The 15,370-nt window shown below is 37.7% G+C and overlaps 1 protein-coding gene across 3 annotated transcripts in view; it reads right to left on the reverse strand.

The window, feature by feature from the left end:
* Positions 1–15,370, reverse strand: part of LOC101359260 (phosphopantothenate--cysteine ligase) — a 162,303-nt gene that overhangs the window by 78,583 nt on the left and 68,350 nt on the right. Inside the window, exon 9 of one of the 3 annotated variants that reach the window (XM_023727145.1) lies at positions 3,296–3,447. The exons of the other annotated variants lie outside the window; for them this stretch is intronic. Within the exon in view, the coding sequence (XP_023582913.1) occupies positions 3,427–3,447 (21 nt within the window). The 3' untranslated portion in view covers positions 3,296–3,426. Of the gene's footprint in view, positions 1–3,295; positions 3,448–15,370 lie in introns of those variants that run through there. 3 annotated transcript variants of the gene reach the window in all.

Here is a 15,370-nt window from a genome sequence, read left to right on the forward strand (position 1 = left end):
GCAGAACTCAAATTCTAGTAAGAAGGCCAGACTTAATGGTTTGACCGAGACTGGAGGAACCTCGGAAAGCATGGCCCCTGGATTCTCTATCAGCCCAGAACTAAAACAATTTCCGAGGCCACCTTTTCGCACAGGGATTGGACTGGACTGTGGGACATAAAGTGATACTTGTGAGGAATGTGCCTCTTAGCTCATGTAGATACAAGAGACTAAATGGGCAGCTTCTGTCCGGAGGTGAGATGGGAAGGCAGAGAGAGTTAGGAGCTTGTTGAATGGACATGGGGAATTGGGTGGAAAGGAGGAGTGTGCTGTCACAGTATGGGGAGAGCAATTAGAGTCACATAACAATGTACATATAGATTTTTGTATGGGAAAAAATAAAAAATATACATTTGAAGGATTCTCTGGGGAAAATATTGAACAATGCCAGAAGCATCAGAAGATGACGGAACGAATACACAGAGTCACACTACCAAAAAGAATTGGTTGACGTTCATCCATTTCAGGAGGGAGCATATGATCAAGAACTAATAGTACTGAAGAAGTCCAAGCTGCACTGAAGGCATTGGTGAAAAACAAGGCTCCAGGAATCAATGGAGTATAAATTGTGATGTTTCAACAAATGGATGCAGCACTGGAGGTGCTCACTTGTCTATGCCAAGAAATTCGGAAGACAGATTTTTGTGCTCATTCCAAAGAAAAATAATCCTTTGAATGCAGAAATCATCAAACAATCATCATTAATATTACACACAAGTAAAATTTTGCTGAAGACAATTCAAAAGCAGTTGCAGCAGTACATCAACAGGGAACTGCCAGAAGTTCAAGCCAGATTCAGAAGAGGATGTAGAACTAGGTATATCATTGCTGATATCAGATGAATCTTGGCTGAAAGCAGAGAATACCAGAAAGATGTTTACCTTATTTCATTGACTGGGCAAAGGCATTCACCTGTGTGGATCATAACAAACTATGGATAACATTGTGAAGAATGGGGATTCCATAACACTTAATTGTGTTCATGTGGACCTGTACATAGCCCAAGAGGCAGTCATTCAGACAGAACAAGGGGATACTGTGTGGTTTAAATCAGGAAAGGTGTGCGTCAGGATTGTATCCTTTCACCATACTTATTCAATCTGTATGCTGAGCAAATAATCTGAGAAGTTGGACTATATGAAGAAGAACATAGCATCAGGATTGGAGGAAGACTCATTAACAACCTGCGATATGCAGATGACACAATCTTACTTGCTGAAAGCAAAGAGAACTTGAAACACTTATTGATGAAGATCAAAGACTAGTCTTCAGTATGGATTACACTTCAACATAAAGAAAACAAAAATCCGCACAACTGGACCAACCAGCAGCATCATGATAAATGCAGAAAATATTGACGTTGTCAAAGATTTCATTTTACTTGGACAATCAACACCCATGGAAGCAGCAGTCAAGAAATCAAATGACACATTACATTGGGCAAATGTGCTGCAAGAGACCTCTTTAAAGTCTGAAAAAGCAAAGATGTCACTTTAAGGACTAAGAGTACGCCTGACCCAAGCCATGGTGTCTTCAACTGCCTCATACGGATGCAAAAGCTGGACAATGAATAAGTAAGACAGAAGAAGAACTGATGCCTTTGAATTGTGGTGTTGACAAAGAATATTGAATACATCATGGGCTGCCAGAAAAATGAAGAAATCTGTCTTGGAAGAAGTACAACCAGAATACTCCTTAGAAGCAAGGATGGTGAGACTTTGCCTCACATACTTTGGACATGTTACGAGGAGGGATTAGTCCCTGGAGAAGGACATCATGCCTGGTAAATTACAGGGTGAGCGAAAGAGAGGAAAAACGTCAGTGAGATGGATTGACACTGTGGCTGCAGCAATGGGCTCAAGCATAGCAAAGATTGTGAGGATGGCGCAGGACAGGGCAGTATTTTGTTCTGTTGTAAACAGGGTCGCTATGAGTTAGAATCGACTTGGTGGCACCTAACAACAGTAACATCATGGAAAACAACTACTGAACTGTGCTAGAATTCAGTGAAACCCTAGGAGGCTGTATGGCATATAGGACTCCACAAAATGTCGTTTACACCCAACCCCCCTTACAATTTTTCTTTAGTAGTTTTTCCATCTCCTTCTTGGGTTTTGCAAAATGATTTTTCAAATAATGGGAAAGGATAAGTTAATGAAAATTAATAAATCAACCAGGGTATTACTTTTCATACTTTAAATCTCATCCTCTAAAAGTACAATGATTATTCTAAGCTCCTAAGCAAAGATTTTTATAATCTTTGTGACCACAGTGTTCAGCCACTGCTTAACCCCTCTAAATTGGCCCAATGTCCAATAAAGGCACTGCATGGGAGATGTTTATAATAACCTTTCTGAATATTTAATATCTTATTCTCCTTTGTTTTCTGAAGAAATCAGATGACTCTCTTTTCTTTCAAATGTGTATCTGAGTCTCCTTTCAGCTGTCTAATTTTTCCTTGTCTACTGTGTCTTGTCTAGTTTTCAAACTATGTATCTGAATCTCTTCTCAAATATATTTTTGACTCTTTTTACTGTTACTCTTCTTTTTTCTACATGTGTACTTGAATCACTTTTCAAATGAATATATCAGCCTTTTGAAGTGTGTTTACTTATGAGTACAAAATCCTCCCTTCTCTGTGGATCTCATAATAATTTATGGAAAGGCATACGTAGAGAGATTTTGGATTGTGTAAGAGAGAACCTGTGATACTGAGGTAGATGAACTGAGGCGTGGCTGGTAGGCATTGCCCGCATTTCTCCTGCAGGTAGACGTCTAGTAAAAGTAATAGCCATATTTAAAACAATTTCAAGTACGTAGTCAACCCCCACTAAAACAAAGTACTTTGTACATATAAGTTATATACCAGGAATAGAAAATTGGCACATATGCTGCATTCCCTATCCCACCTGCCCATGGCAGCCACTCATAATCAATCCTAACATTTTTCCCTGCTGAGCCTAGATGCTGCCTAAAAACACTTTATAATAAAGTGTGTCAACTGATGGGCTTAAGTTCAGGTTTTAGTTGCTATTTCATTACTCCTCAAGCCATGCTTATAGTATTCAACAAATATATATTAATGATAACATAAAAATTATGCTTATATCCATAACTGATCGTAGGAAATGGACCCAGGCGGAGTTCCTGTTTATAGCACCTACCTGGGCACTACTGTCATCTGAACTATCCCCAGAGCTCTGAGACTGGAGGAGGCTCTCATTCATACGGCTCAGCTCTTCTCTAAGCCTCACAACTTCCTCAGGCTTTATGGTGAACTGCTGTTCTTCATCTTTCATGTCTTGATTCTGTTGTGAGTACTCCTCCTTCTGCCCTTCTCTTGGAATAGTGCCCTCCTTTACTGACTCCTCTGGAATTTCCTTCTGCTTATTTTCTCCTAATTTGGGACTTGGTATAAATATAACAATAAAAAACTATCAAAATGCTTGTTATAGTAGCAGATTATGGAGAAAAAAGCTACAAGTCAAGAACACACTGCAAGTGAGATTTTCAACTTGAATTCTATAGCACAGCAGTCATCATACTCTTCTAAGTAAACTTTTAAAAAAATGAATAATTACCAGGGTTGCAAAAGAGGGGGAAAGGAGGAGATTTTGCTTGGGAGGGCACTGAATTTACTTTAACGGTGGTAGAATAATTAGGAAAAAGAGATAAAGACTGTCCAACATAAAGAGTATAATCAATGTCACTGAATTGTGCATGTAGAAACTATTGAATTCGTGAATGTTTGTTGTGTATATCTGTACCACAATTTTAAAAATGTATGAGTCATATTTTTTACTCACATTCAGAAATATGACCTATCATAGACTTTTGTCTACATACAACCAACGAGTTTCAGTTTTTTAATTTTTCAACCTTTAGTTACAGCACTGGGCAGATACAGCTTTAAAAGAAAACAAAATATTTACTCAGTAAGCACCAGAAATTCTGGCAAGCACTAGGGCTTCTACAAGGAGGCCTGGTGGTGCAATGGTTAAGTGCTCAGCTGCTAACCGAAAGGTCGGGGTTCAAACCCACCAGCTGTTCCAACCTACCAGCTGTTTCATAGGAGAAAAGACCTGGTAACCTGCTCCTGTAAAGATTAAAGCCTAGCAAACCCTACAAGGTAGTTCTACTCTGTCCTACAGGGTCACCATGATTGGAATTGACATCAGAGCACACAACAACAAAAACAATAGGACTACTACAACAGGATATAATCCCTTCCCTAAGGAGTTTAGGAAACCCTGGTGACTCAGTGGTTAAGAGCTCAGCTGTTAACCAAAAGGTTGGCAGTTCGAATCTTCCAGCCACTCCTTGGAAACCCTATGGGGCAGTTCTACTCTGTCCTGTAGTGTCACTATGAGCTGGAATCAACTTGACGACAACAGGTTTGTTTTTTTTTTTTTGGTTTTAAGGAGTTTAGAGTTTAGTGGGAAATAAAGATAAGTAAACAAGTGGTTAGATAAAACTAGTAGTAAGTAATCTGAGGCTTGATGGATGAGTAGGCACAAGCTAGGTAAATAAATGTATAGTAAGTGTATAATTGTGTGTGCTTATGTATGCTGAGGCAGGGCTCTGGTAAGAAGAGAAGAGGGAAAAAGAAAGGTATATTGGGATGAAAGAATAAATAATACATATAAAAGCCTAAAGGCAAAAGGGAAAATGTACTTTAGAAAGATTATTTGAATGCCATCTAGCAGGGAAACCAGAAAGACTGTTGTAGTAATCCATGTAATAAACAACAGTGACTAGAACTAGAATAGTGGGCATGGAAAGAAGTAATACATTCTGGAGATATTTGGAAGGTAAAGTTGATAAGATTTGTCATTTGCTGAATGTGGTGGGTGAGGAAGAAGAAGGAATCAAGGAAAACACCTGGATTTCTGACTGGGGCAAATGGGCAAGTGGATGGTAGACCATTACCAAGATGGGGGAATGTGGATGTAGAATGGAAAGACATCAGTGATGAAGGTACAGATACAGAACTCTTTAGACACTGCTGATGGGAACGTAAAATGCTACAATCACTATGGAAAACAGTATGGTACTTCCTTAAAAAGCTAGAAATAGAAATACCATATGCCCCAGCAATCTCACTCCTTAGTATATACCCTAAAGAAATAAAAGCCGTGACATGAATAAACATATGCACAACCATGTCCACTGCAGCATTATTCACAATAGCAAAAAGATGAAAACATCCTAAGTGTCCATCAACAGATGAATGGATTGACAAACTGTGGTACATACACACAATAGAATACCACGCAATGATAAAGAATAACGATGAATCTGTGAAACTTCTCACAACATGGATTATGGAGGACATTATGCTGACTGAAATAAGTCAATCACAAAAGGGCATATATTGTATGAGACCACTATTATAAAGAAACAAGGAAAGGTTTAAACACAGAAAAGAAAAAAATCTCTGATGGGTACTAGGGAGGATAAGGGAGGGAAAATTACCAAACAGATATAAGACATGTGTTAATATTGGTGTAAAGGGAAAGGCAATACACAATATGGGAGAAGTCAGCAAAACATGACCAAGGCATGGGAGGACACTGAGAGGAACACAAGAATAAAGGACAACTACGGTAATTATTATAGCATAGACAATCCTGCAACAATAGTATTAACAAACAATAATTTAGGAACAGATACATAAGTAGATAGGTATGCCAAGAGGTGTGGGAGGGCATGAGGGAACACACCCACTTGCAGATATAGGTTTAGTGGTAGATATTTCTACATATATAACTGTAGGTGCTGGTTATATGTTAACATAGACAATATAGCACGCAAGAGCCACAGTCAGGGCAACTTCTTAGACATAACCAAACACCTTGAGGGCCAAAGTTCCTAGGCTTGAAAGCAAAAACCATAGATAGACTAGGGGGATATCTACATCAACTGGCACAACACAGTTCATAAAGACAAATTCTGCATCCTACTTTGATGAGCAGTGTCTGGGACCTTAAAAGCTTGTGAGTGGCCATCTAAGATACAACTATTGCACTCTTCCCATCCAGAGCAAAGGAGAGTGGAGAAAATCAAAGACTCAAGGGAGCAATTAGTCCAAAGGACTAATGGACTACGTGAACCACAGGCTACATGACCCTGAGACCAGAAGAACTAGATGGTGCCCAGCTACCACTACTGACTGCTCTGACTGGGATCACAACAGACGGTCCCAGACAGAGCAGGAGAAAAATTGTAGAATGAAAAATCAAATTCACAAAAGAGACCAGACTTACTGGTCGGACAGAGACTGGAGGAACCCCAAGACTATGGCTCTAAGACACTCTTCTGAATTGGAACTGAAGCCATTCCTGCAGACCATCTTTCAGCCAAACCATAGACGGGCCCATAAAATACACGATAACACCTGAGAGGAATTTGCTCCTTAGAACAATCAATTATACGAGATCAAAAGGGTATATCTGCCCAAAAGCAAAGATGAGAAGGCAGGAAGGGGTAGAAAGTCAGGGCAAAAGGAAACGGGGAACCTAGGATGAAAATGGGGATAGTGTTGACACATTGTGGGGAATGCAACCAATGTCATGGAACACTTTATGTACAAACTATCTAATAGGAAACTGATTTGCTCTGTAAACTTCTCACTTTTCACACACACACACAAAAAGATAAAAATCTTGTACGTACTTAAGATGATCAAGGGGGAAGGTGTAAAATGAGAGGAGGAGAGTATCATACTAGACAGAAGCGTAAAGAATTTATAAGGAACTAGCAGAGGAATAGGAGCCTGCAGAGTAGACTGAGAAGCCAGAGGGGGAGAAGGAAACCACACAACTGTGATTTATAGAAATCAAGGGCAGGGAATGCATCTTCCATTGTTAGAGCATGTGGGTAAAAAGCAAAGTGGACACAAACAGATCCATTTTATTTTTATTCCCTTAATCTTAAATTTCTTTCAAGTACCTTGAAGTCTAGCACAGCACACTTTACAAATTACACTTGGGGCTCAAATCCTTCAGGAAGGCAGTATGACAATAAAGATCAAGAGCCATAAAATTTTTTCACACCTTTTGATTGAATAATTGCACATAAATGAATTTACTGCAATAAAATCCGTAAGAAGAAAAAGCTGAATGTTCAATAATTTTCACAACCACATTATTTAAAATACTAACTAAATGAAGACAAAGAATTGGCTAAGAGAATTAAAGGTAAATCAACTTGAAAGTGATAAAGACTATTCATCAACATACAAAAATATTTATCAAATTAACTAAAATGGTACACAAAACAATACATAGATACACATATATACTGTAGGAAAATGTACATAGAGAAAAAAACTGAAACAAAACAGGGAGAAATACTGTGTCTAGAGAGGTTTCTTCCTTTTAAAATTTCTCTAACACTGTATAAAAAAGAATTAAACACTTGATTTTGATCTCAGCAGTGTTTTAAGATAATATATTCAAATGATACAAGAGTATGCAATAAAGAATAAGATGCTTTAAAAATAAGTTTATGACAAAATGACTTTTTCTCCCCTCCACAAGCTCTCTTCTCTTTCCTATTCCCAATGGAGGCTAGATATACTTGAAAACTGGAAAATAGAGTAAACATACTTTTAGCTATTTCTCCCACTAAGTACAACTAATGACACATTGCATTGGGCATATCTGCTGCAAAAGACTTCTTTAAAGTGTTGAAAAGCAAAGATGTCACCTTGAAGACTAAGGTGCACCTGACCCAAGCCATGGTATTTTCCATCGCCTTATATGCATGTGAAAGCTGGACGATGAATAAGGAAGCTCGAAGAATTGAACGCCTTTGAATTGTGGTGCTGGCAAAGAATATTGAATATACCATGAACTGCCAAAACAACAAACAAATCTGGCTTAGAAGAAGTACAACCAGAATGCTCCTTAGAAGCAAGGATGGCAAGACTTCATCTCACATACTTTGGGCATGTTATCAGGACGGATCAGTCCCTGGAAAAGGATATCATGCTTGGTAAAGTAGAGGGTCAGTGAAAAAGAGAAAGACCCTCAACAAGATGGACTGACACAGTGGCTGCAACAATGGGCTCAAGTATAGCAAGGATTGTGAGGATAGCGCAGGACTGGGCAGTGTTTCGTTGTGTTGTACATAGGGTTGCTATGAGTCGGAATCGACTCAACGGCACCTAACAACAAGTACAACTAAAAGCCCTTGACATTATATATTAGACAAATATAAGAAGACCCTGAAAGGTGGAGAGAAGAAGGCCAACCTACTAGGAAACTCAGGACTTGAGCAATGACATGGCAGTGAGTTCCCTGGGTTTTCTTTTTGCCTCATGTATCCCAGGCTTGGGAATGAAGAAGTGGGCCAACCCAGAAACACCAACAGGCACAGACAAAAAAAGCCCCAACAAAAGTCTGCACTCTCTAGCCAAAAGACCAAGACAGAAAACTTTTAGATAATAACTACTCTACTCTAGCCAAACACCACAGAAAAAAACACTGTGGCCCTCCCCCTACCCTTGCCAGTCTGTAACAAGTGTCCAGTCCCCACCTCTCCACTGGGATGGTGTCAGGGAAGGTCAAGTAGGGATCCAGGACTTTCATCCTTGCCAAGCAGTAAAGAGGCCTTCCCAGCATCTCCCCACCCCGAGTGTCAGTGGAGATCACATGGGGAGCCTGGACTCCCACATCTACTTGGCAGTGACAAGACACCCTTCTCCCTTTTCGATGGGTAGTGTCAGACGAGGCCTAGTAGAGAGTCAGGGCTTTCACCACTGCTGAGAGGTAACGTGGCCTCCTCCCCCCATTCCCACCCCTGCCCAATTTTAAGATGACATGACTGTCTATGTAGAATATCACAAGGCATCTATAAAAACCAACCAACCAACCAAACTCCTAGAACTAGTGAGTTCAGCAAGATCACAAGACAAACATATAAATATCAATTTATTTCTATATACTACTACTGAACATGTGGACACTGAAAGTTAAAAATGCAATACCATTTACAATTGCTCAAAAATAAATTAAATACCTAGGTGTGTATCTAACAAAATATGTACAGGACTTATGTACTGAAGCTACTAAACACTGATGAAAGAAATCAAATATCTAAACACACGGAGGAACATATTGTGTTCATGGATTGGAAGACTTTAAATAGTAAAGATGTCAATTCTCTCCAAACTGATATAGGTTTAACACCATTTCTATCAAAATCCCTGCAAGATTTTTTAAAATAGATATTATTATTCTAAAATCCACATGGAAAGGCAAAGGAACTAGAATAGCTAAACAATTTTGAAAAAGAAAAATAAAGCAGAATTAGTGTACCCAATTTCAAGACTTATTATATTACTACAGAAATCAAGACTGTCGTGGTATTCATGGAGGGATAAATACATAGATCAATGGAATAGAATAGAGAACCCAGAAACAGGCCCCCACAAATATGCCAATTCATTTTTGTCAAAGGTGCAAAAGAAATTCAGTGGAGGAAAGATGGTCTTTAAATAAATGGTGCTGGAGCAACTGGCTATCTACAGGCAAAATAGAATAAAATAAACTTTGACCTAAGTTTCACACTTTATACAAAAATTAACTCAAAATTGATCATAGACTTAAATGTAAAACATAAAACTGTAAGAGTTTAAGAAAAAACACAGAGGAAAATCCTCAAGACTAGGTTTAGACAAATGTTCTTAGACTTGAACCAAAACCGTGATCTACAGAAGGAAAATTGATACTTCATCAAAATTGAAAACTTTTGCTCCATGAAAACTCTGTGAAGAAGATGAAAAGACGAGCTACAGACTGGGAGATATTTTCAAATCACATATCTGACAAAGGACTAGTATCTAGAATATGTAAAGAACTATCAAAACTCAACAGTAAAAAAGCAAACAATCCAATTGCAACATGGGCGAAAGATATGAAGAGACATTTTACCAAACAAGATATACATATGGCAAATGAGCACAAGAAAAATGTTCAACATCACTAGCCATTAGAGAAATGTAAATTAAAACCACAATAAGATTCCACCTTATAACAATCAAAATGGCTAAAATTAAAAAGTGACAACACCAAATCTTGGCAAGGATACAAAGAAACTAGATCACTCACAAATTGCTAGCCGGAATGTAAAATGGCAGAGCCCTCTGGAAATAGTTTAGCAATTTCATAAAAAAACTAAACATGAAACTATCATATGACCCAGAAACTGCACTGCTGGGGAATTATCCCAGAGAAAAGAAAACTTATGTCCACATAAAAACCTGCACACATATATTTATATCAGCTTTATTCATGTTAGCCAAAAATTGGAAATAACTCAGATGTCCTTCAATGGGTGACTGGTTAAACAAACTGTGGTACATCCAGACCATGGAATACTACTCAGTAATAAAAAGGATCAAACTATTGATACATGCAACAATCTAGATGAATCTCCAGAGAACTATGCTGGGTGAAAAAAGCAAATTCCAAAAGGTTACATATTGTATGATTCCATTTATATAACATTCTTGAAATGATAAAATTATAGAAATGGAGAATAGGCTAGTGGTTGCCAGGGGTTAAAGAAAGGGTGGGCCAGTAGGTATGGTGTGGTTATAGTTGATGTGGCTATAAAAGGGCAACATGAGGATCCTTATGGTGATAGAAATGTTCTGTATCTTGACTAAATCAATGTTAGTACCCTAGATGTGATATTGTTTTGTACGATGTTACCATTAGGGGAACTGAGTAAAACATATATATGGAATTTCTCTGTATTATTTCTTACAACTGCATGTAAATCTATAATTATCTCAAAAGAAAAAGTTTAAAAAACGTCAAAACTACGAGCTGGTCATTTAAGTTTAATATCTATGAAGATGCTTGATTTGTTACCTTTAAAAGGGTGAATAAATTTATAAAGGGTAACCTTAGCCAGACCAATTTAATTTCCTTCTCTACTGGTGTACTCATCATGCAGACATGGAAGAACACTAGCCTTCATTACATTTCCACAGTTTAAAGATAAAGTTTAAATGGTTCTCCTCTTAAGTGGATCCATGAAGAGTATTTGTAAAGCCACATTCAGAACATGACTCCATTGACTTGGAGGGAATGATACACAGTGCTCTCCAGGGGACAATCCTGGCTAATGCCATTTTACAGCTGCATCAATGGTCTCGATAAATGAACTGTGTTCACATTAGTTAATTAATTGAGGAGAACTAGCAATACCTTAGTATATGGGACTTTAATATAAAGTGATCTTGATACATTAGGACAAAGATCTATTAAAATACACCAAAAACAAACAGGCTTTACCTTTCAAACGGTATAAGAGAAAATATGTACATGTAGAAACCGAAGACAAACTGAATAGATTAAAAAATACATATTATATAGGAGAAAAAGTTGTATGGGCAAAAGTGGTAAGGAGCCAAGAACATGTCCTATGGTCCACATACCTGCATTGCAGATACTGTAAAACCCACCATGACTCTAAAATGTCTCCTTTATGCTAATATAGTTCTTAATTTTTATTGGAAAGGATTCATTACTAGTTCTGATTGTGGGTTAATGAGGTCTCTCGGTCTCAGAGACCTCATCTGTGAAAAAAGACAACTTTCTAAATATCAGTGGTTTTCAAACTTATTTAGCTATGGATTCTTTCTTTAAGTAAAATATTACACGGAGCCCCACATGTAAAATACATGAAACGGAAATGTGTTGGGGGGGCTCACACTTCCACTGATCAGTCTTTTCTCATCTCCCAAAGTAATTTCTGAGTTCACTCTGCAGAATTCCTAAAGTTTTAGAGAGCAGAAGTTTGAAAACTACTGGGTTAGAAGATCCCTGCAGGTCCCTCCTATTCTAAGATCCCATTACTCTGTGAGCAAAGCAACAGAAAAACAAGACATAGTCCATTACCTTAAAGGAGCTTACAATCTAGTGGAAGAGATGTACTACAAGAATCAATCAATTTGGCTTATTGAGCAGCTTCTATGTACATGGGACCATGCCGGGTGTGCTGTACCACTTTCTACTTCTCTTGAAGGCTTTGGCTCATGGCTTACTGGACTGGCTGGCATCTTCTTCACCCCAAGTCCTGCCATCATCCTGGAAGATTTCAAGATCCATATAGATCACCCACCAACACCCTGCATTACCCTTCCTTGGTCACCTCATTTCATTTCCAATTACCTCCTCATCTCTCCCAACTCCAGTTCCAGTTCTAAAGCACAACTACTCACAGCTTGGACTGTTTTATCTGCAACTGCATCACTTCTGAAATACTAAAACTAGATATCCCAATTCCAGCTTTATCTTTTTTTACATAATTTACTCTCAGTGCAATCACAAATACCTTCAATTTCTTGTCTTTCTCTCTCTCCCTCCCTCCCCTCACCACCTCACCATAAGCTTCCTTTTTCTTGCTTCTTTATCCAATGTAGAGTCTAGGGTTCATTATTTCAATCACTGTCTACACAAAATGCTCAATTCTCTTGCCCCATTGTCTTTCCACTGCACTTATGTGACAAAACCTCAACCCTGGATAAATTCGATTGTCTTCTCATGCCTATACTAAAACTACCAAATACTGCTAAAGAATATCACATATTTTCAAAGATAGATGCCATATAAATTCAAGGTCTCCAGCCCTAACTGGATCTTTAACATTATCTTCCCTTCCCAGTCAGCTTTCTCTTCTGTTCTCCACAGTGATTATTTCAAACCTTCTCCATGCTTTTAAAAACTTGGATACTTCCATTTCCTTGCTCACTTTCAGAAGATAACTTTGTTTCCTATTTCACAGAGGATACAGAAAACATTGAACAAGTTCTCTTCCCCACTTTCTACCTCATCAATCCCTGTGTTGTTGATTTTACTTCCTCTCAATTTCATCTACTTTTTCTCATCCCCACAAACACTATCATCTCTCACTTAGATTACTGTGACATCTTCCTAACTGGCCTTGCTACCTTCATTTTTGTACCAACAATCTATTTTTCATACAGAAAGCAGTGGGATTTTTCTAAAGCACAAATCTGTTTTTGTCTCTTCCGAGCTACTAAACCCTGCAGTAGTTTCCCACTGCCCAAATTCTGTAACATAGGCATTTATATCCTTTCATAATCTGGACCTTAAATAAGTGGAAGCTGTGAAGTGGGCATAAAAGATAAGTAAGCAGGAAAACATTATGAAAAGAGGAGAGAGGGAAGTATACAACAGCTACATAGACTTCTCGCAGCCTTAGCCAGAGGAAGCAGTTTAGACCAAGTCAGGGAAACAGGTGGCATCAAAGAGTTCTTTACAGGGAAGCCCAGTATCCTTCATATGGCAAGGCTCCCCACCTCCCAGATAAATTAAGGCCACATCCTTGTTCCTTGTGACAAATATTCCTGCCAATTACCTCAAGACAGCTGGGTGAATTTTTCTCAGTTTTTATCATTACTGTCAATTACTTCTCTGAAGAGCTCTCAGATTGGCAATTTTCATCTCCATTGCCACTCAATCCAGGTCACTATCTCTTCAGCTGTGGCTCATATCTAAATTAACTGGTATATTCCTCCTTTCCAATTAATCTAAAATAGAGGTCCTAGAGAAATCTCCCTCAAAAACCCTGTAATACACTGCTCGAGTGCTCCAGAACTAGATTTTCTTTTTCCCACGGCAAACCTAAATTCTGTGACCTAGCTTCTTGGCCCTTTGCTCTTAAGAACATTAGCACATCACTTCCCTAATATGTTCTTCCCACTTCTGCAACTATGTTTGTGAATCTTGGACTTAGTGCTCACTCTAAACTTAGAAAGCAACTTTTAAGAGGGCATAAAATCCAAACTGGCAAAACAGTATTCTTCTCTTAGAACATTTAGGAAGATATAAATTTGGTTATACTTGACTGTATTTTCCCAGTCCATTGATGAATATATTCTTTAGTATAGTATATAAGTCAAAATAAGCATCTATTTTTTTCCTCTTGATTAGCTAGCTCTGGGCCTTTTCTCAGACAAAATTTGATTGCAATTAGTTTTTATGCCAAAGCAGAATAATGCATTTGCCTAAAGCCTCATAAGTTTCTGTGAAACATAAGTTTGGTGAAAAAGTAGAAATAATGACTGCAGTAAAAGAGTTAGAGAACAAGAATAACCAAAGAGAAAGAAGGAGAGAGAGACAGACAGACAGAAATGCTCTTAAAACTTAATTATAAGGTACAATATTAAATAGAGGCAGCAAAAAAACTTCTCTGCAGAGTATGGTCTTAATTATGTAAAAAGTATGCATATATATGTATGTGTATGGAAAAAAGGCAAGAAAGAAAAGTTAGGATGTTAACATCTCTCAGTGGTGGGAATTATAGGTTATTATAATCTCTTTTAGGAGAAAGGCTTGGTGATCTACTTCCAAAAAAATCAGCCAATGAAAATTCTGTGGATCACAATGGTCCAATCCCGTTGTGCATGGGGGCAGCTAGCAACAACAACATAATTTCCCATGCTTTTCCAGTTTTCTATAAAAGGCATATACTTATTTTAAAGAGCAGAGTAAAAGTTTTAAAATATAATGATACGTCAAACAATAAACCCTTCAGGTAAGGCTTATAACTAATTTTTCCACTCACATCATTTGGAAATGAATGTCAAATTCTTACAATGATCAAGCCAAATAAAATACCTTCCAGATAATTAATATGATATGGGATTTTTCTCAGTTTACCAGAGTTCCTCTCTCTCTTCCTTTGGGTTTTGAATTTCTGCTTCCAAAGTTGGTACTTTCGACACAAGATCTTTACAGATATTTTCACTTGTAATTAAATTAGCAGCTGCCACTTTTCCCTCTACAGTAAAATGATTTAATTGTTCAAATTCTTGTGAAAGCTTCAAGACCTGTAGAGTTAAGTGAAAAAACAAATATTCTATTTTGCATAACTCTTATGTATAGCTGTGAAAAAAATACTGATTCTAGACAATGCTTAATAATTATTGGCATAAAACTCCCTAACATAAATTGACATCCTAACTGAAGTCTTCTTCCAATTTAATTTAACACTTTGCAGTTGTTATGTAACCTAAACCATTTATACCATAGGTATAAAAGTGTGCATCTTTTGTTTGTTTTTCTTTAAGTATTTTTGGTCTCTGGGGTTGCTTTCTCAGAGTGCTGTTTAGGCTTTTGTTCTATTTTTTCACAAGCAAAAAGATATGATCCATGAAGTTTTACAATATTACCAGACATTTTTGTTCTCAAGTTTTGAATGTTCTTCATGGTTTCATAACAACAATATATTGCTGCAAGAAACATTAGACAGAATATTAGATATACATTACAGAGAACAAATTTCTTCC

Source organism: Trichechus manatus, unplaced genomic scaffold (assembly GCF_000243295.1).
Source record: "Trichechus manatus latirostris isolate Lorelei unplaced genomic scaffold, TriManLat1.0 scaffold00015, whole genome shotgun sequence".
NCBI lineage: Eukaryota > Metazoa > Chordata > Mammalia > Sirenia > Trichechidae > Trichechus > Trichechus manatus.